The sequence below is a fragment of the Oncorhynchus gorbuscha genome, linkage group LG02 (assembly GCF_021184085.1).
Source record: "Oncorhynchus gorbuscha isolate QuinsamMale2020 ecotype Even-year linkage group LG02, OgorEven_v1.0, whole genome shotgun sequence".
Taxonomy (NCBI): Eukaryota; Metazoa; Chordata; class Actinopteri; order Salmoniformes; family Salmonidae; genus Oncorhynchus; species Oncorhynchus gorbuscha.
Window position 1 is genome coordinate 36,155,095 of NC_060174.1, and position 25,804 is coordinate 36,180,898.

Below are 25,804 nucleotides of genomic sequence, written 5' to 3' on the forward strand. Positions count from 1 at the left end.
AGGTCTGGGACAGGTAGCACGTCCGGTGAACAGGTCAGGGTTCCATAGCCGCAGGCAGAACAGTTGAAACTGGAGCAGCAGCACGGCCAGGTGGACTGGGGACAGCAAGGAGTCATCATGCCAGGTAGTCCTGAGGCATGGTCCTAGGGCTTAGGTCCTCCGAGAGAGAGAAAGAAAGAGAGAATTAGCATACTTAAATTCACACAGGACACAGGATAAGACGGGAGAAGTACTCCAGATATAACAGATTGACCCTAGCCCCCCGACACAAACTTCTACAGCATAAATAGTGGAGGCTGAGACAAGAGGAGTCAAGAGACACTGTGGCCCCATCCGATGACACCCCCAGACAGGGCCAAACAGGCAGGATATAACCCCACCCACTTTGCCAAAGCACAGCCCTCACACCACTAGAGGGATATCTTAAACCGCCAACTTACCATCCTGAGACAAGGCCGAGTATAGCCCACAAAGATCTCCGCCACAGCACAACCCAAGGGGTGGCGCCAACCTAGACAGGAAGATCACATCAGTGACTCAACCCACTCAAATGACGCACCCCTCCTAGGGACGGTATGGAAGAGCACCAGTAAGCCAGTGACTCAGCCGCTGTAATAGGGTTAGAGGAAGAGAATCCCAGTGGAGAGAGGGGAACCGGCCAGGCAGAGACAGCAAGGGTGGTTTGTTGCTCCAGAGCCTTTCCGTTCACCTTCACACTCCTGGGCCAGACTACACTCAATCATATGACCCACTGAAGAGATGAATCTTCACTAAAGACTTAAAGGTTGAGACCGAGTTTGCGTCTCACATGGGTAAGCAGACCATTCCATAAAAATGGAGCTCTATAGGAGAAAGCCCTGCCTCCAGCTGTTTGCTTAGAAATTCTAGGGACAATTAGGAGGCCTTCGTCTTGTGACCGTAGCGTACGTGTAGGTATGTACGGCAGGATCAAATCAGAGAGAGAGGTAGGAGCAAGCCCATGTAATTCTTTGTAGGTTAGCAGTAAAACCTTAAAATCAGCCCTTGCCTTGACAGGAAGCCAGTGTAGGGAGGCTAGCACTGGAGTAATATGATCAAATTTTTTGGTTCTAGTCAGAATTCTAGCAGCCATATTTAGCACTAACTGAAGTTTATTTAGTGCTTTATCCGGGTAGCCGGAAAGTAGAGCATTGCAGTAGTCTAACCTAGAAGTAACAAAAGCATGGATACATTTTTCTGCATCATTTTTGGACAAAGGTTCTGATTTTTGCAATGTTACGTAGATGGAAAAAAGCTGTCCTTGAAACAGTCTTGATATGTTCGTCAAAAGAGAGATCAGGGTCCAGAGTAGCGCTGAGGTCCTTCACCGTTTTATTTGAGACGACTATACAACCATCAAGATTAATTGTCAGATTCAACAGAAGATCTCTTTGTTTCTTGGGACCTAGAACAAGCATCTCTGATTTGTCCGAGTTTAAAAGTAGAAAGTTTGCAGCCATCCACTTCCGTATGTCTGAAACACAGGTTTCTAGTGAGGGCAATTTTGGGGCTTCACCACGTTTCATTGAAATGTACAGCTGTGTGTCATCCGCATAGCAGTGAAAGTTAACAGTATTATGTTTTTAAATGACATCCCCAAGAGGTAAAATATATAGTGAAAACAATAGTGGTCCTAAAACGGAACCTTGAGGAACACCGAAATTTACAGTTGATTTGTCAGATGTCAAACCATTCACAGAGACAAACTGATATCTTTCCGACAGATAAGCTCTAAACCAGGCCAGAACTTGTCCATGTAGACCAATTTGGGTTTCCAATCTCTCCAAAAGAATGTGGTGATCGATGGTATCAAAGCAGCACTAATGTCTAGGAGCACGAGGACAGATGCAGATCCTCAGTCTGATGCCATTAAAAGGTAATTTACCCCCTTCACGAGTTCAGTCTCAGTGCTATGATGAGGTCTAAAACCAGACTGAATCATTTCGTATACATTGTTTGTCTTCAGGAAGGCAGTGAGTTGCTGTGCAACAGCTTTTTCTAACATTTTTGAGAGGAATGGAAGATAGGCCGATCATTTTTAAAATGTTTTCTGGGTCAAGTTTTGGCTTTTTCAAGAGAGGCTTTATTACTGCCACTTTTAGTGAGTTTGGTACAAATCCGGTGGATAGAAAGACATTTATTATGTGCAACATAGGAGGGCCAAGCACAGGAAACAGCTCTTTCAGTAGTTTACTTGGAATAGGGTCCAGTATGCAGCTTGACGGTTTAGAGGCCATGATTATTTTCATCATTGTGTCAAGAGATATAGTACTAAAACACTTGAGTGTCTCTCTTGATCCTAGGTCCTGGCAGAGTTGTGCAGACTCAGGACAACTGAGCTTTGGAGGAATACTCAGATTTAAAGAGGAGGCTGTAATTTGTATTCTAATGATCATGATCTTTTCCTCAAAGAAGTTCATGAATGTATTACTGCTGAAGTGAAAGCCATCCTATCTTGGGGAATGCTGCTTTTTAGTTAGCTTTGCGACTGTATCAAAAATACATTTCGGATTGTGTTTATTTTCCTCAATTAAAATAGGATGATCGAGCAGCATTGAGGGCTCTTCGATACTGCACGGTACTGTCTTTCCAAGCTAGTCGGAAGACTTCCAGTTTGGTGTGGCTCCATTACCGTTCCAATTTTCTGGAAGCTTGCTTCAGAGCTCGGGTATTTTCTGTATACCAGGGAGCTAGTTTCTTATGATATGTTTTTAGGGATGCAACTGCATCTAGGGTATTGCGCAAGGTTAAATTGAGTTCCTCAGTTAGGTGGTTAACTGATTTGTGTCCTCTGACGTCCTTGGGTAGGCAGAGGGAGTCTGGAAGGGCATCAAGGAATCTTTGGGTTGTCTGAGAATTTATAGCACGACTTTTGATGCTCCTTGGTTGGGGTCTGAGCAGATTATTTGTTGCGATTGCAAACGTAATAAAATGGTGGTCCGATAGTCCAGGATTATGAGGAAAAACATTAAGATCCACAACATTTATTCCATGGAACAAAACTAGGTCCATAGTATGACTGTGACAGTGAGTAGGTCCAGAGACATGTTGGACAAAACCCATTGAGTCGATGATGGCTCCGAAAGCCTTTTGGGGTGGGTCTGTGGACTTTTCCATGTAAATATTAAAGTCACCAAAAATGTGAATATTATCTGCTATGACTACAAGGTCCGATATGAATTCAGGGAACTCAGTGAGGAACGCTGTATATGGCCCAGGAGGCCTGTAAACAGTAGCTATAAAAAGTGATTGAGTAGGCTGCAAAGCTGGCAGGCTGGCTATTTCATTGTGGAGCTAGGGGAGTTAGAGCTCTGTCTATGTTGGTAGATAAGATGAGAGCACCCCTCCAGCTAGGATGGAGTCTGTCACTCCTCTGCATGAACTGCTCCTGGATGGGGTATGGCTGGTAGGGGAAATGGGGAGCACCAGCCTACTTCATAACTGATAATAATGCTCCTGCTGCCTCAGGTATACAATAGTTGTAATTATCAGTACTGTAAAAACTTTTTAGAAAGGGAAATGCACATCTAGTATAGGTTGCCTGACAAATAGACTGTGATACCTCTGGTTCACAGTCTGAGATTAATGCCATACATTTCTTTGGAAAATGTCCACTTACAAGCCAGAATGTTGAATAAAAGTATTTTAACATACTTTACTGGTTGTCCGTGTGGTTGGTCCTTTTGGCAGTAGGAATGTGAGATAATATATCCAAAAGAAAGTACAATTAAATAAACTTTTCAAAGTGCTGGTAGTGAATTTAGATTTCTGTCACCTGATGCAAAGATAACAGCCAACTTAAAAATATATATATTCTTCTGTATTATGGTGGGCCGCAACAAATATTATAGGTGCATGCAGCCTACTATTCTGTAGTATGAAATAAAAAAAATGTGTCATTTAGCAGACCCTCTTAGCCAGAGAGACTTACAGTTCGTGCATTCATCTTAAGATGGCTAGTTGGGGCAACCACATATCACAGTTATAGTTACTTTATTGAGGAAAAATGTACTTACTATCAGCCAAGTCAGAGCTGTAAGGGGGGGGAAAGTAACATGTGAGTGTTGACAAAATTATTTTTTATTTTGGGAGGTGGTGCGAGGGGGGGTGCTGTGGGAATATTTAATATACACTATACAGTATATACAACAGTATGTGAACACCCCTTCAAATTAGTGGATTTGGCTATTGCAGTCACACGCGTTGTTCACAGGTGTATAAAATAGAGCACACAGCCATGCAATCTCCATAGACAAATATTGGCAGTAGAATGGCCTTACTGAAGAGCTCAGGAACATTCAACGTGGCACCATCATAGGATACCACCTTTCAAACAAGTCAATTTGTCAAATGTCTGCCCTGCTAGAGCTGCCCCGCTCAACTGCAAGTGATGTTATTGTGAATTGGAAACATCTGGGAACAACAATGGCTCAGTAGCGAAGTGGTAGGCCACACAAGCTCACAGAAAGGAACCGCCGATGCTGAAGCACGTAGCGCATAAAAATGGTCTGTCCTAGGTTGCAACTGTCACTACTGAATTCCAAACTGCCTCTGGAAGCAACATCAGAACATAAACTGTTCGTCAGGAACTTCATAAAATGGGTTTCCATGGCCGAGCAGCCACATACAAGCCCAAGATCACCATGTGCAATGCCAAGTGTCAGCTGGAGTGGTGTAACGCTGGCCTCCATTGGACTCTGGAGCAGTGGAAACGCGTTCTCTGGAGTGATGAGTCACGCTTCACCATCTGGCAGTCCGACGGACGAATCTGGGTTTAGCGGATGCCAGGGGAACGCTACCTGCCTGAATGCATAGTGCCAACTGGCAGATGTTGGGAAGTTGAAGTCGCCAAGTACGAAGAGCAGTGAGCCATCGTCAGGAATTTAGCTTACCAAGGTGTCAAGCTCATTGAGGAGCTCTCTAAGGACACCTGGTGGGCAGATGACAACAATGTTAAGCTTGAGTGGACAATTGACAGTGACAGCATGGGATTCAAATGAGGAGATGGACAGGTGAGAGAGGGAGAAAAGAGAAAATCTCCACTTTGGAGAAATGAGTAGCAGTGTGCCACCACCAGATGCTCTCGGACCATGAGAAAAAACATAGTCAGATGAAGAAAAAAAACATAGTCAGATGGAGTAGCATGTTATTCCTATCACTCTCTGTTGGCCTCAGCCTACTCATTGGGATCCTCTTAGGGTCCCTCACCCTGAACCCATCTTCCTCTACTACTCTCTTCACTGCCTCAGCATACGACACCTTCTGCACTACTCAATCTGCCATGATCACACCGGACACCTCTGATCTCCAGCACCATGGACATTTTTGTTTTTGTGCTTTTCTAAAAATCCATTTCCGTGCTCTATTCATGTGCTTTACTAATAACTGTTTCCTGTGTTCATGCAAGTGACTCACTAAGCATATCCTCACTATCAGTATCTGCAATTTGGCAGTACGCCCAGACCCTTGTTTTGAGAATGAAAGATATCCCAGTGTCAAGGTCTCAGCAAGGAAAAGGCCTTGTGAGGTGTTGGTCTGTCATATACATGACCCAGTATTTGTCTGTCACATGAATTAAGCAAACATTAATGATGAATGAATTATGAATAAGCTAAATCATGCAAATATAACTTGTCTATATATAAGCAATCTAATGGGACTGCCCCGTTAGAGCTCCTGACAGACGTTCACTATGGTGCATCAAGTTTGTTGGAACTTCTCCAGTTAACTGATAATAAACAATGATCCATTTAAGATTGATTTTTTATTTCACCTTTTTCTAACCAGGTAGGCTAGTTGAGAACAAGTTCTCATTTGCAACTGCGACCTGGCCAAGATAAATCATAGCAGTGTGAACAGACAACACAGAGTTACACATGGAGTAAACAATTAACAAGTCAATAACACAGTAGAAAAAAACGGGAGTCTATATACAATGTGTGCAAAAGGCATGAGGAGGTAGGCGAATAATTACAATTTTGCAGATTAACACTGGAGTGATAAATGATCAGATGGTCATGTACAGGTAGAGATATTGGTGTGCAAAAGAGCAGAAAAGTAAATAAATAAAAACAGTATGGGGATGAGGTAGGTAAAAATGGGTGGGCTATTTAGACTATGTACAGCTGCAGCGATCGGTTAGCTGCTCAGATAGCAGATGTTTGAAGTTGGTGAGGGAGATAAGAGTCTCCAAATTCAGCGATTTTTGCAATTCGTTCCAGTCACAGGCAGCAGAGAACTGGAACGAAAGGTGGCCAAATGATGGCTTTAGGGATGATGTGTGGCTTTAGGGATGATCAGTGAGATACACCTGCTGGAGCGCGTGCTACGGATGGGTGTTGCCATCGTGACCAGTGAACTGAGATAAGGCGGAGCTTTACCTAGCATGGACTTGTAGATGACCTGGAGCCAGTGGGTCTGGCGACGAATAGGTAGATAGGGCCAGCCGACTAGAGCACACAGGTCGCAGTGGTGGGTGGTATAAGGTGCTTTAGTGACAAAACGGATGGCACTGTGATAAACTGCATCCAGTTTAGTGAGTAGAGTGTTGGAGGCAATTTTTTAGATGACATCGCCGAAGTCGAGGATCGGTAGGATAGTCAGTTTTACTAGGGTAAGTTTGGCGGCGTGTGAAGGCAGCGAATGGTTGAAAAGCATGCATTTAGTTTTACTAGCGTTTAAGAGCAGTTGGAGGCCACGGAAGGAGTGTTGTATGGCATTGAAGCTCGTTTGGAGGTTAGATAGCACAGTGTCCAAGGACGGGCCGGATGTATATAGAATGGTGTTGTTTGCGTAGAGGTGGATCAGGGAATCGCCCGCAGCAACAGCAACATCATTGATATATACAGAGAAAAGAGTCGGCCCGAGGATTGAACCCTCTGCCACCCCCGTAGAGACTGCCAGAGGAACGGATAGCATGCCCTCCGATTCGACACACTGAACTCTGTCTGCAAAGTAGTTGGTGAACCAGGCAAGGCAGTCATCCGAAAAACCGAGGCTACTGAGTCTGCCGATAATAATATGATGATTGACAGAGTCGAAAGCCTTGGCAAGGTCGATGAAGACGGCTGCATAGTACTGTCTTTTATCGATGGCGGTTATGATATCGTTTAGTACCTTGAGCGTGGCTGAGGTGCACCCGTGACCGGCTCGGAAATCAGATTGCACAGCGGAGAAGGTACAGTGGGATTCGAGATGGTCAGTGACCTGTTTGTTGACTTTGCTTTCGAAGACCTTAGATAGGCAGGGCAGGATGGATATAGCTCTGTAACAGTTTGGGTCCAGGGTGTCTCCCCCTTTGAAGAGGGGGATGACTGTGGCAGCTTTCCAATCCTTGGGGATCTCAGACGATATGAAAGAGAGGTTGAACAGGCTGGTAATAGGGGTTGCGACAATGGCGGCGGATAGTTTCAGAAATAGAGGGTCCAGATTGTCAAGCCCAGCTGATTTGTACGGGTCCAGGTTTTGCAGCTCTTTCAGAACATCTGCTATCGGGATTTGGGTAAAGGAGAACCTGGAGAGGCTTGGGCGAGTAGCTGCGGGGGGGGGGGCCTGTTGGCCGAGGTTGGAGTAGCCAGGCGGAAGGCATGGCCAGCCGTTGAGAAATGCTTGTTGAAGTTTTCGATAATCATGGATTTATCGGTGGTGACCATGTTACCTAGACTTTAAGTGTCCCTGTGTGCATTTTTTAAATAATAAATTCAAGGAGATACATGCGGTGTATTAGAAGCAATTATTGGTACCAGTATTGTCTTAGAAACATGCCTGCAGTACTGCGGTCGGCCTTAAACTTTAGTGTCTTCAATGAAAGGGGGCAGTCATTCTCCCCCTGGTCTTGACAAAGTGATCCACTCGAGAACGTGCTCAATTTTCCCTTCCCTGTTCACCCACCCTGACTAGATTTTTTTTGCCAGTGATAGATGTCTCTTTCTCTGTCATCTATGCTCAGACCTCATGCGTGTTCAAGACTACTCTGAAATTCGGAACCTCTGAGTTAAAAAGAGCATAGAGCCTCCTATTGGTTGATTCTGATCGTTTCCAAACGTCATCTTTCTACAACTAGTTTCCAAGTCGGACATTTCCGAGTTCTAAATTATAATGAACATTATTATGACTGGGCTTTTATTTGAAGAAAAATGTATTATTTAAGAGAGAGTTTATTCATGACAAGTCGAAAACTCCGAGTTAAAATTAAAGCAAGTTTTTGCGTAGAGCTCATATTAGTTGATTCTGACCATTTCCAATTGGGAAACTCGGGCCTCATCTTTCTACAACGTGTTTACAAGTCGAAATGTTACGTTTCCGAGTTGTCCTGAATACGCCAGCTTTCCCCCAAATAAAACATTGTTTAAAAAAGATCCCAATACATGTGTTTATCACACCATAAAACAATGTGTGAGCTAATGGACATTATATGTGTTTCGTTAGACGGCAATTGAGTCACTTGCTTCAAACGACGATGACAATTCCGCCACCCCCCTTTCCTCGCTGCGTATCTGGAAAGTTCTCGGCTTTTCCTCCAGATGCTAGAACTAAGCAAACAACACAGCAACGTGGACCCCTTGACTTATTAGCCAAGCAGCTCAATAGCAAACATTCAGTTTGGAGACTGGTGCACAACGGTCGATATCCGGCATAATTTGGCGCTAAATGTGCGAAATATAGCTATTAAGACAAACGGATTCTTGATCTAGCTGATTTGTGGCGCAGCTCTCCTTTCCAAACCATAGTTATCTACCTAGCTTGCGCCCTGCTAGCCAGCCGTATTGTTAGCTAGCTAACGTCAGCAGACATTGTTTCAGGCCAGGGGCTCCAGGGCTATGACTGCTGAAGAGGTGACCAACGAAGAACAGAACAACATCCCGATGGAGGGAGAGGATATCACGCAGAAGAAAGATGGAGGGGTTTTAAAGGTAACTGAGAAAGCTACGTTAGTTCGTCAGCTAGCTTAGCTAACGTGGGCTTGCTCGCTTACCTAGCCAATGCAATGAATGATATTACCAGAACTACGGTAGCCTAAACTAATTCTAACATTTTATTTTCGTCATTTGGTTAGCTAGGTTAACTTAATACTACTTAGATGGTTTTGCGTAGTACAACGACTGAATTTGCAACATTTGGGTTTTGCCGTTTGCTAACGTTAGCCAACGATAAACATGTTAGTTCTTACATGGTTAGCAAGCTAACTGGCTAGCTACCCACATATTCGATAGCCAGCAGATCTATAACCTTTAAGTTCATATGTCTTTCCACCATGATGTTGGCCTACGGCCGAGACAATAATATATCTAAGGTATGCACCACACACAGAAGGTGCTGCAACTGCCTCTGGTAACAACCGTGCAGCATTCCATTTGAGACCAATACACGCAACATCCAACAATTTCAGACTTTACTGAGTTATGAAATAAACGCATTATGCTCTAATATATGGATTTCACATGACTAGGAAAACAGATACCTTAAAGGGGGGTAGGGGCGTGGATCAGAAAACCAGTCAGTATCTGGTGTGACCATTATTTGCCTCATGTAGCGCTACACATTTCCTTCACATAGAGTTGATCAGGCTGTTGATTGTGGTGTGAAATGTTGGCCCGCTCCTCTTCAAAGGCTGTGCAACGTTGCTGGATATTGGCTGAAACTGGAACACAATGTCGATCCAGGGCATCCCGAACATGGTACTGCCAATTTCTATAATGCCTTTTGGACATACTGCCAAATTCTCAAATTACATTTTATGGTAGAGAAATGAACATTCAATTCTCTCGCAACAGCTCTGGTGGACATTCCTGCTGCCCGCATGCCAATTGTACGATCCCTCAACTTGAAGCATCTGTGGCCTTGTTTGACAAAACTGCACATTTTAGTGGCCTTTTATTGCCCCCGGCACAAGGTGCACCTGTGTAATGATCATACTGTTTAATCAGCTTCTTGATATGCCACACTTGTCAGGTGGATGGATTCTCTTGACAAAGGATAAAGGTGCAAGAACAGGAATGTAAAACAAATTAGAGAAAAATAAGCTTTTTGTCTGTATTGAACCATTTCTGGGATCTTTTTCATGAAACTTTACATGTTAGGTTGAATTTTTGTTCAGTGTACTAGACCACATACATTGCTACAGCACCACTAATCTTCAGTCTCTACCTCACCTCCATCTCTAGTTGGTGAAGCAGGAAGGCACAGGGACAGAGCTGCCTATGACTGGGGACAAGGTGTTTGTTCACTATGTTGGCACCCTGCTGGATGGAACCCCGTTTGACTCCAGTCGTGAACGAGGAGAGAAGTTTTCCTTTGAGCTGGGCAAAGGTGTGTGTCTGTTAGTGTAGGCCAGGTGATCAAGGTGTTGGACCTTGATGTGGCTACTATAACTGTGTGTGTGTGTGTGTAGGCCAGGTCATCAAGGCGTGGGACCTGGGAGTGGCTACTATGAAAGTAGGAGAGATCAGCCAGCTGATCTGTAAACCAGAGTATGCCTACGGCAGTGCTGGCAGCCCCCCGAAGATACCCCCCAACGCTACACTTGTCTTCCAGGTAACCCTCTGTCTGTCAGGGATTTAGAAGTTGTGATTTTGAGATACACATTCTGTGCCAACATTGACGTGTGACTTTGTAAGAGTGCTCAAATTGAATGTTTTGTGTGTGTTAGGTGGAGTTGTTTGAGTTTCGGGGGGAGGACATCACTGAGGGAGAGGATGGAGGAATCATCCGTCGCATCATCACTAAGGGAGAGGGATACACCAAGCCTAATGAAGGAGCTGCCGTAGAAGGTACGAGCGCGCACACAAACGTATCATCAATAAGGAACAGGGATACGCCAAACCAAACTAAGACCTACCAGCTCTCACACACCTATCTTTCTCTTTCCCCTGCAGTGTGTTTGGAGGGCAGCTGTGAGGGCAAGGTGTTTGACAAGAGGGAGCTGAAGTTTGAGTTGGGAGATGGAGAGAGCCTGGGTCTGCCAAGCGGAGTGGAAAAAGCCCTGATGGCCATGGAGCAGGGAGAGGAGTCCCTCTTCATCATCAAACCCAAGTAATACCCACTACAAACCTAGTGTACTATGTTGTTTTGAGAAATGTGTAATTGTGTGTTTTCTGGGCATATTAGCCGAGTTGTCTGCACTCTATATCACAGGACGTTGGTGGCACCTTAATTGGGGAGAACGGGCTCGTGTTAATGACTGGAGCGGAATGGTATTAAACACATGGTTTCCATGTGTTTAATTGCCATTCCATTTGTGCCATTATGAGCTGTTCTCCCCTCAGCAGCCCTCTGTGCTCTGTATAACTGTGTGTGTGTGTGTGTGTGTGTGTGTGTGTGTGTGTGTGTGTGTGTGTGTGTGTGTGTGTGTGTGTGTGTGTGTGTGTGTGTGTGTGTGTGGTTGTGTGAAGGTATGGCTATGGAAACACAGGCAACAGCAAGTACAATATTCCTGGTGAAGCCACTCTGCAGTACAAAGTCAAACTGACCACCTTCGAGAAGGTATGACCATTTAGCCATATCAACTAGACGGCCCTGTCCAGAAACATCCCTTCTGCATTTTGTTCATGGCATTTCCACACATTTTGCCTACTGAACGTACTGAACGTTCCCTAGATGTGTCTGGTGTTCTGAGAAGTGATATGCTTCCTGTTCCACAGGCCAAGGAATCCTGGGAAATGAACTCCGCAGAGAAACTAGAGCAGAGCATCATTGTCAAGGAGAAGGGAACACAGTACTTCAAGGTGGGTGTGTATTAACGTTTCTGTTGTGTGAAGGGAAGTAGCTTCAAACATTGGTGCAGATTTACACAGGATATGATATGTGTTTGTGTGTAGGAGGGAAAGTATCGCCAAGCGTCTGTCCAGTATAAGAGGATTGTGTCCTGGCTGGAGAATGAATCAAGTTTACCTGAGGGGGAGGAGCAGAAGGCTCATTCCCTGCGGTTGGCTGCTCACCTCAACCTGGCCATGTGCTTCCTCAAGCTACAGGAACCAAGCTCTACTTTTGACAACTGTGACAAGGTACACTCACTCAGACACACACCTGACTGTATCTGAACATATCTGACTACCTGAATATTCCACACCACACTTATTCACCTATGGTTCCTGGTCTCTCTCATTCTTGTGTGTAGGCCCTGGAGCTGGACGATACTAATGAAAAGGCTCTATTCCGGAGGGGGGAGGCGCTGTTTGCCATGAAGGAGTTTGATAGGGCGAGAGCAGACTTCCAGCGTGTCATACAACTGTATCCTAGCAACAAGGCCGCCAAAAGCCAGGTACTGTACTAGAATGATCTTTGTGTGCCTCAGTCGAAACTTTCCTCTCCTCTTCTGGATGCCCCATCTCATGCCCTGCTGTCTGTCTGATCAGGGTCTCTCTGTTTTTCTGCCCTTCCAGGTGGCTCTGTGCCAGAAACAGATTAAGGAGCAGCATGAGAAGGACAAGAGGCTCTATGCCAACATGTTCCAGAAGTTTGCTGAGAGAGATGCTAAGGTGAGACAAACAGCCCTTAGCCTCTACACACTACACACTTTTCCTAGTCCTTCCACACCACACAATTCCCCTTGCCCCAATGTAAGTGGTGATGGAATACTGAAGAAAACACAGAACAAGGCTGTAGTTCTCTAAATTAACCACCAGAGGGCAGACTAACTCACACGTAGCATCCTATAGACAGGTTGGTTGTTAATCAACAAAACTGACGGTATACCAAAACTTTGGTACTTTTTCGATATTAGAACATGAAAATGAAAAACATTTTGGTATCAGAATGTGTTAATTTCGGTTATTCTCATGTGTCTCACGGATCAAGTTTGTCTATCAGCACAGTCGACCCCTTATTATAGCTTATTATAACAAACAACCTGCTTTCCTTCCATTTGGGACTTATTATACTGATCAACAACATTTGCATAAAAGTATCTTAATTTATAAATGACTAAGTGGATCAGGCACGATCCACTTAGCCATTTATAAATTAAGATACTTCTATGCAAATGTTGATCAGTATAATAAGTCCAAAATGGAAGGAAAGCAGGTTGTTTGTTATCTTAGCCCCATGAAATCAGCCAACACAAGCTCAATAACTCAATGCGTGTACACACTCTTATTGAAAATGCCTTCACCTGTATTGTGGATAGGCCTAGGCTACATCTCTATTGATAAACTGGGTAAATCAAGATTTACCATTCAAATAAATGATTACCATTGTGTAATTGGTAAAAAAGTCAAATTGATGGTATAATTATGGGCCTCCCGGGTGGCGCAGTGGTCTAAGCTGTGCCACCAGAGACTGGGTTCGAGGCCAGGCCCCGTCGCAGCCGGCCACGACCGGGAGGTCCATGGGGCGACGCACAATTGGCCTAGCCTGATTCATTTGGAAAGCATTCAGACCCATTGGCTTTTTCTACATCCTTATTCTAAATTGGATAAAATATATTTTTTTCCCCCTCAATATACACACAATACCACATAATGACAAAGCAAAAACAGGTTTTTGAATTTTTTGCCAATTTATTGAAGAAAAAAAAATGTATTTTAGATTGTAACGTAAGAAAATGTAGAAAAAGTCAAGTGGTCTGAATACTTTCCAAATGCACTGCACATGGCTGTGTCTGAACAAGGTTGATGTTTAAAAAAAAAAAAAAAAATGTGTAACATGTAATGATATTGAACTCGAAAGGTGCCCAACGATTGAACAGAGCAGTAGCTGAGTTTCTGTCTGGATCAAGTGCCATTCTGTGACTTTGGTTAATATGTCTTGTTTATGTGGTGCTGAGTATTGTGATACTAAACCTGGTATTGAAGTCAATTCTGGTACCATGACAACACTGCGCAACTATGGGGCAAAATATACTGGGTTGGCTTAGACTGACAACATGCAAACTATAATTAGTCTCCAAATGTTTGTTGAAAACATAAATACATTTGCATTATGAGCACATGTCTCTCAAATACATTGTTATTTGAACCATATTAGCATAGACATGACATCAGTCAAAACACCTAAAAACAAGACATGGTATCATTAACGAGCCACCTACAATTCCCTACATGGTAGCAGCTTGTTGTTGTTGCTGTTGTTGCTAGCTATCTGACCATTCAGAATTATAACCACACACGCCTCCTGGCCACAGACTCATAATTTTCATGACATTGTCAGCCAACCTGTCTATGAAGCTACATCACCTCTGAACATTGAACTAAACTGTATTAAAATATCTCTTACTCTCTCTCTCTGCTGTGATGATCAGGAGGAGGCTGACAAGGGGATGGAGAACGGAGGAGGGATGGAGGTGGAGGAGAATGGAGGACAGGAGTAATGACTGCTGGAGACAGATGTGGTAGTCTGTCATGAAGACTTAACTTCAGACATTTGTGTTTCTAAAGAGAGAAAGTGTTAGTGTGTTTGAGAGAAGTGCATGTGTGTCCATGGCTCGACTGTATCTCCTGTGTGTCTGTGTGCTATCATCATGGCAGCTAGCTGGCTGGGTGGGCCTTCTGTAGCTGACTGCACTCCAGAGGTGTGGCTAAAAGGATTCCCCCTCCCCTCCCTCTGGTTAGCATGTAAGCAGGCTGCCCCCTCCCTGCACACCCCTACTCAGACTTCTTTGCTTAATGGAGCTGGAAGCTCAGTACTAGATGTGTGTATTCACCCCCCCCCCCCTTCCAAGGCCAACTAATCAATTCCTGGGGACTGCTCCCTGTGTGTGTGCGGCTGTCTGCTGACCGTAGCAGCACCCTCTCTAGCAGAAGTCATGCTCACTAAACAATTGCTCTCTGCTTCTCAAACACTGTATGTTCTTACCCTGGGTTTATGATTTCTCTCTTTAACTTTTCTTAATGGGATGATTTACTTCACGACTGGAAAGTGTGTGTGTGTGTATGTGTAGTAGCTGATATGAACTAGCAGCTTCTCCTGCTCAAACTCAGCCAGTATAAAGCTCAGTCAGATTACATATATAGTCTTATTATAGTCTATGGCTGCATCCCAAATCCCACTCGATACCCTGTCGATGACATATGTCCAACTTTTTGACCAGTGCCCTGTGTCTAACCTGAGGAGGCTGCTATAAAGTAGTGCACTATATAGATAATGGGTGTCATTTGAGATGCAGACTTACAGCATCCAGATCCAGCGGACCTGGCTCTAGAATAATACCTGATTCAGCTAATCACAGTTCTGTATAGCAGTTGGTTTGTAGAATCAAGTGTTGGAACAGGACGGAGCAGCTAGGGAGTGAGATTGGTCAGTTGGTGGGGTTTGGGGTGTCAAATTCTTGTGTTGATGGGGGGGGGTCTTTCTGATTGGAGCATTACGGTTGGTTCTCTGTAGTATCTAATAAACAGAAATGACTCAAACTTTTGTTTTTGTGTATCCACATGTTTTGTACAATACAACTTTCTTTGGCCAACTGTTAAATCAGAAATGCATCTTCTGCCCCCCCGAAATGCATCTCCCCAGTGGTGAAAAAAGTACCCAATTGTCATACTTGAGTAAAAGTAAAGATACCTTAATTGAAAATAACTAATGTAAAAGTCACCCAGTAAAGTACTACTTGAGTAAAAGTCTAAAGTATTTGGATTTAAATATACTTAAGTATTAAGTAAAATGTACATTCCTTTATATTAAGAGAACCAGATGGCACCATTTTTTTCCCCTTATTTATTTTTTATTTTTTTACGGATAGCCAGGGGCACACCAACACTCGGACGTTATTTACAAACAAAGCATTTTTGTTTAGTGAGTCCACCAGATGAGAGGCAGTAGGGATGACCTGGGATGTTCTCTTGAAGTGTGTGAATTAAACCATTTCCCTGTCCTAAGCATTTGAAATATAATCAGTACTTTTGGGTGTCATGGAAAATGTATGGAGTAAAAAGTACATTATTTCTTAGGAATGTAGTTAAGTAAATGTTGTTATATATATATATATATAGTGAAGTACAGATACCCCAAATAACTTAAGTAGTACTCTAAAATATTTGTACTTAAATACTTTATGCCACTGCTTCTCTTCCCCCTATCTCCCCTACACTGATTTGAAGTGTGTGACCTCAATAATGGATCATAGCTTTCACCTGGATTCTCCTGGTCAGTCTGTCAAGGAGAGAGCATGTGTTCCTAATGCTTTGTATATACCATACAAGCGCATTAGAGGAAAATATGTATCTTTATGAATAATCCATTTTCACCATATCTGAGTATGTATGTTATATCTACAGCCTAGCCAGAGTATCTAGGTAGAAAAGTGCTTGTTTTAGATAAATAATACATTTCCACAAAAATATAATTGCACTCACAACTCTAAACTGTCTTCATAAGGCTTCCTTAATGGAAATAGACATCAGTTAGCAGTCTGCGAGGCCTTGTATAGTACAGTATATCTACAACCTGATCAGAGTACCCAGAATGCATGTAAAAATCAAAAGAAGCCATTTTCACGATCATTGCATTTAAACTTGAAATTACCTTCACCTTCACCTTTATTTAACCAGGTAGGCTAGTTGAGAACAAGTTCTCATTTGCAACTGCGACCTGGCCAAGATAAAGCATAGCAGTGTGGACAGACAACACAGAGTTACACATGGAGTGAACAATTAACAAGTGAATAACACAGAAAAAAAGAAAGAAAAGGGGAGTCTATATACATTGTGTGCAAAAGGCATGAGGAGGTAGGCGAATAATTACGATTTTGCAGATTAACACTGGAGTGATAAATGATCAGATGGTCATGTACAGGTAGAGATATTGGTGTGCAGAAGAGCAGAAAAGTAAATAAATAAAAACAGTATGGGGATGAGGTAGGTAAAAATGGGTGGGCTATTTACCGATAGACTATGTACAGCTGCAGCGATCGGTTAGCTGCTCAGATAGCAGATGTTTGAAGTTGGTGAGGGAGATAAGTCTCCAACTTCAGAGATTTTTGCAATTCGTTCCAGTCACAGGCAGCAGAGAACTGGAACGAAAGGCTTTAGGGATGATCAGTGAGATACACCTGCTGGAATGCGTGCCACGGATGGGTGTTGCCATCGTGACCAGTGAACTGAGATAAGGCGGAGCTTTACCGAGCATGAACTTGTAGATGACCTGGAGCAAGTGGGTCTGGCGACAAATATGTAGCGAGGGCCAGCCGACTAGAGCATACAGGTCGCAGTGGTGGGTGGTATAAGGTGCTTTAGTGACAAAACGGATGGCACTGTGATAAACTGCATCCAGTTTGCTGAGTAGAGTGTTGGAGGCAATTTTGTAGATGAAGTCGAGGATCGGTAGGATAGTCAGTTTTACTAGGGTACGTTTGGCGGCGTGAGTGAAGGAGGCTTTGTTGCGGAATAGAAAGCCGACTCTAGATTTGATTTTCGATTGGAGATGTTTGATATGAGTCTGGAAGGAGAGTTTACAGTCTAGCCAGACACCTAGGTACTTATAGATGTCCACATATTCAAGGTCGGAACCATCCAGGGTGGTGATGCTGGTCAGGCGTGCGGGTGCAGGCAGCGAACGGTTGAAAAGCATGCATTTGGTTTTACTAGCGTTTAAGAGCAGTTGGAGGCCACGGAAGGAGTGTTGTATGGCATTGAAGCTCGTTTGGAGGTTAGATAGCACAGTGTCCAAGGACGGGCCGGATGTATATAGAATGGTGTCGTCTGCGTAGAGGTGGATCAGGGAATCGCCCGCAGCAAGAGCAACATCATTGATATATACAGAGAAAAGAGTCGGCCCGAGGATTGAACCCTGTGGCACCCCCGTAGAGACTGCCAGAGGAACGGACAGCATGCCCTCCGATTTGACACACTGAACTCTGTCTGCAAAGTAGTTGGTGAACCAGGCAAGGCAGTCATCCGAAAAACCGAGGCTACTGAGTCTGCCGATAATAATATGATGATTGACAGAGTCGAAAGCCTTGGCAAGGTCGATGAAGAGGGCTGCACAGTACTGTCTTTTATCGATGGCGGTTATGATATCGTTTAGTACCTTGAGCGTGGCTGAGGTGCACCCGTGACCGGCTCGGAAACCAGATTGCACAGCGGAGAAGGTACGGTGGGATTCGAGATGGTCAGTGACCTGTTTGTTGACTTTGCTTTCGAAGACCTTAGATAGGCAGGGCAGGATGGATATAGGTCTGTAACAGTTTGGGTCCAGGGTGACTCCCCCCTTTGAAGAGGGGGATGACTGCGGCAGCTTTCCAATCCTTGGGGATCTCAGACGATATGAAAGAGAGGTTGAACAGGCTGGTAATAGGGGTTGTGGCGGCGGATAGTTTCAGAAATAGAGGGTCCAGATTGTCAAGCCCAGCTGATTTGTACGTGTCCAGGTTTTGCAGCTCTTTCAGAACAACTGCTATCTGGATTTGGGTAAAGGAGAACCTGGAGAGGCTTGGGCGAGTTGCTGCGGGGGGGGGTGGGGGGGCGGAGCTGTTGGCCGAGGTTGGAGTAGCCAGGCGGAAGGCATGGACAGCCGTTGAGAAATGCTTTTTGAAGTTTCGATAATCATGGATTTATCGGTGGTGACCGTGTTACCTAACCTCTGTGCAGTGGGCCGCTGGGAGGAGGTGCTCTTGTTCTCCATGGATTTCAGTGTCCCAGAACTTTTTGGAGTTGGAGCTACAGGATGCAAATGTCTGCCTGAAGAAGCTGGCCTTAGTATTCCTGACTGACTGCGTGTTTTGGTTCCTGACTTCCCTGAACAGTTGCATATCGCGGGGAATTTTCGATGCTATTGCAGTCCGCCACAGGATGTTTCTGTGCTGGTCGAGGGCAGTCAGGTCTGGATTGAACCAAGGGCTATATCTGTTCTTAGTTCTGCATTTTTTGAACGGAGCATGCTTATCTAAAATGGTGAAGAAGTTACTTTTAAAGAATGACCAGGCATCCTCAACTGACGGGATGAGGTCAATGTCCTTCCAGGATATCCGGGCCAGGTCGATGAGAAAGGCCTGCTCACAGAAGTGTTTTCGGGAGCGTTTGACAGTGATGAGGGGTGGTCGTTTGACTGAGGCTCCGTAGCGGATACAGGCAATGAGGCAGTGATCGCTGAGATCCTGGTTGAAGACAGCGGAGGTGTATTTGGAGGGCCAGTTGGTCAGGATGAGGTCTATGAGGGTGCCCTTGTTTACAGATTTAGGGTTGTACCTGGTGGGTTCCTTGATGATTTGTGTGAGATTGAGGGCATCTAGCTTAGATTGTAGGACTGCCAGGGTGTTAAGCATATCCCAGTTTAGGTCACCTAACAGAACAAACTGAAGCTAGATGGGGGGCGATCAATTCACAAATGGTGTCCAGTGCACAGCTGGGAGCTGAGGGGGGTCGGTAGCAGGTGGCAACAGTGAGAGACTTATTTCTGGAGAGAGTAATTTTCAAAATTAGTAGTTCGAACTGTTTGGGTATGGACCTGGAAAGTATGACATTACTTTGCAGGCTATCTCTGCAGTAGACTGCAACTCCTCCCCCTTTGGCAGTTCTATCTTGACGGAAAATGTTATAGTTGGGTATGGAAATCTCAGAATTTTTGTTGGCCTTCCTGAGCCAGGATTCAGACACGGCAAGGACATCAGGGTTAGCAGAGTGTGATAAAGCAGTGAGTAAAACAAACTTAGGGAGGAGGCTTCTGATGTTGACATGCATGAAACCAAGGCTTTTTCGATCACAGAAGTGAGGGTGCCTGGGGACATGCAGGGCCTGGGTTTACCTCCACATCACCCGCGGAACAGAGGAGGAGTAGAATGAGGGTGCGGCTAAAGGCTATCAAAACTGGTCGCCTAGAGCGTTGGGAACAGAGAATAAAAGGAGCAGATTTCTCATCTCATTCGCAATTTATTTGACCATTTATAATCAGACAAACTGTAATGCAAAAATCCAGTTTGCATAATTGTTTTATTTAAGTACTATTTGCCACATTTAAAATTAAAATAGTAGCCTAGTGGTTAGTGTTGGGCCAGTAACTGAAAGGTTGCTGGATCGAATCCCTGAGTTGACAAGGTAAAAATCAGTCGTTCTGCCCCTGAGCAAGGCAGTTAACCCACTGTTCCGTGGATGTCGATTAAGGCAGCCCCCCGCACCTCTCTGATTCAGAGGGTTAAATGCGGAAGACACATTTCAGTTGAAGGCATTCAGTTGTACAACTGACTAGGTATCCCCCCTTTCCTTTCCCATATAAGGAAATCAGTCCATTTAAATAAATTAATTAGGCCCTAATCTATGGATTTCACATGACTGGGAATACATATATGCATCTGTTGGTCACAAATACTGTTAAAAAAAGAAGGTAGAGGCGTGGTCAGAAAACCAGTCTATCTGGTGTGCAGTGCAACACATCTCCTTCGCCTTCGCATAGAGTTGGTCAGGCTGTTGATTGTGGCCTCTGGAATGTTGTCCCAATCCTCTTCAATGGCTTTGCGAAGTTGCTGGATTATTGGCGGGAACAGGATTACGCTGTGGTACACGCCATTTCAGAGCATCCTAAACATGCTCAATGGGTGACATGTCTAGTGAGTATGCAGACCATGGAAGAACTGGGACATTTTCAGCTTTCAGGAATTGTGTACAGATCCTTGCGACATGGAACCGTGCATTATCATGCTGTCGCATGAGGTGATGTCAGCAGATGAATGGCATGACATTAGGCCTCAGGATCTCGTCACGGTATTGCTGTGCATTCAAAATTCCATAGATAAAATACAAATGTCTTTGTTGTCCGTAGCTTTTGCCTGCTCAAACCATAACCCCACCAGCACCATGGGGCACTCTGTTCACAATGTTGACATCAGCAAACTGCTCACCCACACAACGCCATACACATGGTTTGTGATTGTGAGGCCGGTTGGACGTACTGCCAAATTCTATAAAACGTCATTGGGGTGGCTTATAGTAGAGAAATGAACATTCAATTGTCTGGCAACTGCTCTGGTGGACATTCCTGCAGTCAGCATGCCAATTGCACGCTCCCTAAAAAGTTGAGACATCAGTAGCATTGTGTTGTGTAACAAAACTGCACATTTTAGAGTGGCCTTTTATTGTCCCCGGCACTTTGTGGAAAATGTGTAATGATCATGCTATTTAATCAGCTTCTTGTTATGCCACACCTGTCAGGTGGATGGATTCTTTTGGTAAAGGAGAAATGCTCACTAACAGGGATTAAAACAAATTTGTGCACAAAATTTGAGAGAAATAATCTTTTTGTGCATATGGAAAATGGTAGGCCATGACATTATCAGGTGTCTCTACTTCCTGTTTCGGTCACACACACACTTGTGTCCTAGTTTCCATCTCAAATAATAAGTAAACAGATCACATGCTATGGATGGAGAGAAAGAAGGGGAAAGCAGGTTAAAGCAACATGATGGAGGCCGAGCCCAGATATTAGCTTTCACCTGCTCTTTGAAATTAATCTAACGGAATAGAGATTCCTGCTGAATGAATTGAATATTGAGCTACATGAGTTAGGGTTCTTATTTTCTAACATATGCCCTTACAACCTAGCATAATAATAATTATGTATGAAGATTGAAGAATTGACGCTAACCTGTTACGGCATTAACACAATCTGCCTCTCCAGGGTCACAAAGGGTGGAAAAAGTAGCCAATTGTCATACTTTAGTAAAAGTAAAGATACCTTAATAGAAAATGAATAGAAAGTAAACTTAAAAGTCACCCAGTAAAATACTACTTAAGTAAAAGTCTAAAAGTATTTGGTTTTAAATGTACTTAAGTATCAAAAGTAAAAATATGAATAATTTTCCAATCCTTATATTAAGCAAACCAGACAGTAAAAAATGTATGGATAGCCAGGGGCACACTCCAACACTCAGACATAATTTAAAAACGAAGCATTTGAATTTAGTGAGTCCTCTAGATCAGAGGCAGTAGGGCTGGCCAGGGATGTTTTCTTGATAAGTGTGTGAATTGGACCATTTTCCTGTCCTGCTAAGCATTCAAAATGTAACAAGTATTTTTGGGTGTCAGGGAAAATGTATGGAGTAAAACGTACATCATTTTATTTAGGAATGTAGTGAAGTAAAAGCAGTGGTGGAAAAAGTACCCAATTGTCATACTTGATTAAAAGTATAGATACCTTAATAGAAAGTTACTCAATTAAAAGTGAAAGTCACCCAGTAAAATACTACTTGAGCAAAAGTCTAAAAGTATTTAGTTCTAAATAAACTTATGTATCAAAAGTTCATGTAATTGCTAAAATATACTATACAAGAGTAAAAGTAAAAGTATAAATCATTTCAAATTCTTTATATCAAGCAAACCAGATGGGACCATTTGATTGTTTTGAAAATTGACAGATAGTCAGGGGCACACTCCAACACTCAGATATAATTTACAATCGATGTATTTGTGTTTAGTGAGTCCGCCAGATTAGAGGCAGTAGGGATGACCACGTGTTATCTTGATAAGTGTGTGAATTGGACTGTTTTCCTGTCCTGCTAAGCATTCAAAATGGAAGAAGTACTTTTGGGTGTCAAGGAAAATATATGGAGTAAAAAGTACATTATTTTCTTTAGGAATGTAGTGAAGTAAAAGTAAAAGTAGTCAAAAATATGAATAGGATAGTAAAGTACAGATACCCAAAATAACTACTTAATTAAGTAATTTACACCACTGAGTAAAAGTTGTCAAAAAGTACAGATACACACAAAAAAAAACTACTTAAAGAAGTATTTTAACTTAAGTACTTTACACCACTGAGGGTTACTGCTGGGTAAAACACACACTGGGCACCAAGGCGTGACATTTTAAGGGTACTCTCTCATCTGATAAAACACACACATGCTGCCACACACAAACACACTGACATAGATTACTCAATCCCCAGCGATAGGGCTGTTATCCTGATGTGTAGTTATTTTGACTATGACAACAAAACACTGTATTACAAAAACACTTAACAGGTGTGGTGCTGCTGCCTCATATATTGACTTGACCTCATTTAAAACCATATAAGTCATCCACTGGTATTGAAAATATTCAGATGTAAAGGGGGGTGAGTCTTTTGTACACTCTCACAAATATACAGTACACTATCTGCTAGACTGCGTAACAAAAGTTTTGACAATGAACAGATTAGAATCAAGGTCATGTGGAATCATGTGACAGGCCTATGTCTCCCAGGTAATCTATAATATGCGCACGAACACACACACACACACACACACATATAATCTATCTATATGGGGTCATCCTTTTTTACGTCCATATCCTATCCTTGAACATTCCTGAACCTTGAACCTAACCTTACCATTTTAAAACTAGTCCCAAGGATTCCCGAAACTACCTGTGCCACTGGCTGCGAATTAGATGTGGGCAACGTAACCACACCCCTAAATCTCTCTCGCTGGCCGGGTGCGCAATCTGTTTGTCCGTGTTCTGTGTGCATGTGCAGTGGGTTGGTAGGCATTTTGTTTAATTCGTTCTGCAGCCTAGTCAGACAACCCACGTGCCAGTGTCGATTCGGTTAAATCCAAGATAGCACTCGAGTCAGAGCAACCGAAGCCATCACGGTTTTTTTACTGGATGAAATAAAAACTGTTTCGGGACCATCGCTAGGTGGGAGTGTTGGGGGCGCCGCAGGTGTGTCACGAACAGGGTCGCGAGACTAACGAGTGGTCAGTCTGGTCCAACTTTGCCGAACAAAGCCGTTAAATTCACGGTGGCAGAATCAATGACTGACTGAGTACTCTGGAGCAAGCAGCAGGGAGATCAATCAACATGTTCAAATCGGTCTTCCCGCTGAAGAAGCTGAGACGGAGTCGGAAACATCTGCTGTTCTTAGCCTTGCTGATGCTGGGAGCTTTCGCTGTTTACCAAGAGTTTGTAGCTCCTAGTGTGTGGAGGATCACCAATAGCCGTGAGTAGGCTATATTGGCCATCTGAACCGTTGCTATGATGATAATCGTGTGTGTGTGTGTGTGTGTGTGTGTGTGTGTGTGTGTGTGTGTGTGTGTGTGTGTGTGTGTGTGTGTGTGTGTGTGTGTGTGTGTGTGTGTGTGTGTGTGTGTGTGTGTTCGTGCGCATTCGGAAGAAAGAAATTGAAGAAATGAAGAAAAAAAATGTAATGATCAATTTTAGAATAAGGCTCTACCGTAACAAAATGGGGAAAAAGTCCAGCAGTCTGAATACTCCGAATGCACTGTGCATGTGTGTGCAGGGCCGGCTCTAGCCTTTTGGGGCCCCTACCTTTGGGTAAAACATTTTAGTGTTCCCCCCTCTTGTCGTTGGGGAGAAATGTACGTTTTAAAGAAAATTATCTGCAATTCTACACATTTTGCCATGGCATTGAGAAAACATTGCAATTGTATAACACATTTCATGCACTTCTAGTCATTTTGCCATTGGGCTGGGATAAAACTAGCATTTTTACAGCTACTTTCCTGCAATTCTGCACATTTCGTAATGAAGAATGCATTTTTTAAAACCTTTATTTAACTAGGCAAGTCAGTTAAGAACAAATTCTTATTTTCAATGACGGCCTAGGAACAGTGGGTTAAGACTTTTAGCCTGGGGATTCGATCTTGCAACCTTCCGGTTACTAGTCCAACGCCCTAACCACGAGGCTACCTGCCGCCGCAGTATATATTAATATGACATTTGAATGAGAATGAATAACAAAATCAATAGGGGCCCCCTGGAGGCCTGGGCTCCTAGGCACATGCCCTGCATGCCCAGCTGTTATTCAGCAATGATTAATTCTTCCATACTTACTAAAAAAAATAAAAAAATTGGGTCGGGGGCCCTAAGTGACCGCTTATGCCCTGAACCGGCCCTGTGTAGGTGTACTGGTAGTTTTGTTCCTTACACTCTAAAGTGAAAACGTTTCTGGATAATATTTTAGGGGTTCTTCAAGTTGAAACTGCGGGGGAACCCCTATAAGTTCTTCGAAGAAGAACGGTGGTTCTGCAAAGAACCCCCATTAATGTTTCCTCGAAGAAGTTTTATATTTTAGCATTATTATTGTTGTTATTATTGTTAATAATAATAATCAGCATCACAATATTTTAGTTGCCAGTGTTTATTATGATTTTAATGGAAAAGCAGATTATATATATATATATATATATATATATGAGCAGAGCCCCAAGTCCAATGGGTACATCCTCTGGCATGTTGATGTCCTCTGTTGGCTATCCATAGCCAGAATGATTTTGCAGTGCATAGTGATCAAACAGATTTTCATTCGAGGTGTAGGGAGGGTGAAGTCTGAATACTAACAATTACAATTATACAGATGATTGTTGGTTAAGGACTTGTAAGTAAGCATTTACATTTACATTTACATTTAAGTCATTTAGCAGACGCTCTTATCCAGAGCGACTTACAAATTGGTGCATTCACCTTATGACATCCAGTGGAACAGCCACTTTACAATAGTGCATCTAAATATTTTAAGGGGGGGAGGGGGTGAGAAGGATTACTTTATCCTATCCTAAGTATTCCTTAAAGAGGTGGGGTTTCAGGTGTCTCCGGAAGGTGGTGATTGACTCCGCTGTCCTGGCGTCGTGAGGGAGTTTGTTCCACCATTGGGGAGCCAGAGCAGCGAACAGTTTTGACTGGGCTGAGCGGGAACTGTACTTCCTCAGTGGTAGGGAGACGAGCAGGCCAGAGGTGGATGAACGCAGTGCCCTTATTTGGGTGTAGGGCCTGATCAGAGCCTGGAGGTACTGAGGTGCCGTTCCCCTCACAGCTCCGTAGGCAAGCACCATGGTCTTGTAGCGGATGCGAGCTTCAACTGGAAGCCAGTGGAGAGAGCGGAGGAGCGGGGTGACGTGAGAGAACTTGGGAAGGTTGAACACTAGACGGGC

At 43.7% G+C, this 25,804-nt stretch overlaps 2 protein-coding genes across 3 annotated transcripts in view; both read left to right on the forward strand.

Moving 5' to 3' along the window:
* The first annotated feature begins 8,492 nt into the window (after positions 1–8,492).
* Positions 8,493–15,373, forward strand: LOC124001647 (peptidyl-prolyl cis-trans isomerase FKBP4-like). Its single transcript, XM_046308627.1, has 11 exons — positions 8,493–8,930; positions 10,182–10,326; positions 10,409–10,551; positions 10,667–10,787; positions 10,893–11,049; positions 11,409–11,499; positions 11,658–11,741; positions 11,835–12,020; positions 12,134–12,277; positions 12,399–12,494; positions 14,255–15,373. Exons 1-11 carry the CDS (start codon positions 8,838–8,840, stop codon positions 14,321–14,323), a joined length of 1,329 nt encoding a protein of 442 aa, XP_046164583.1. The 5' UTR covers positions 8,493–8,837; the 3' UTR covers positions 14,324–15,373.
* Positions 15,374–23,310: 7,937 nt separating this feature from the next.
* The window catches only part of LOC124001623 (beta-1,4-N-acetylgalactosaminyltransferase 3-like), a 30,664-nt gene continuing 28,170 nt past the window's right edge, over positions 23,311–25,804 (forward strand). For both annotated transcript variants that reach the window (XM_046308585.1, XM_046308594.1), the window contains exon 1: positions 23,311–23,853. In XM_046308585.1, the coding sequence (XP_046164541.1) occupies positions 23,715–23,853 (139 nt within the window). In that variant the 5' untranslated portion in view covers positions 23,311–23,714. The remainder of the gene's footprint in view (positions 23,854–25,804) is intronic.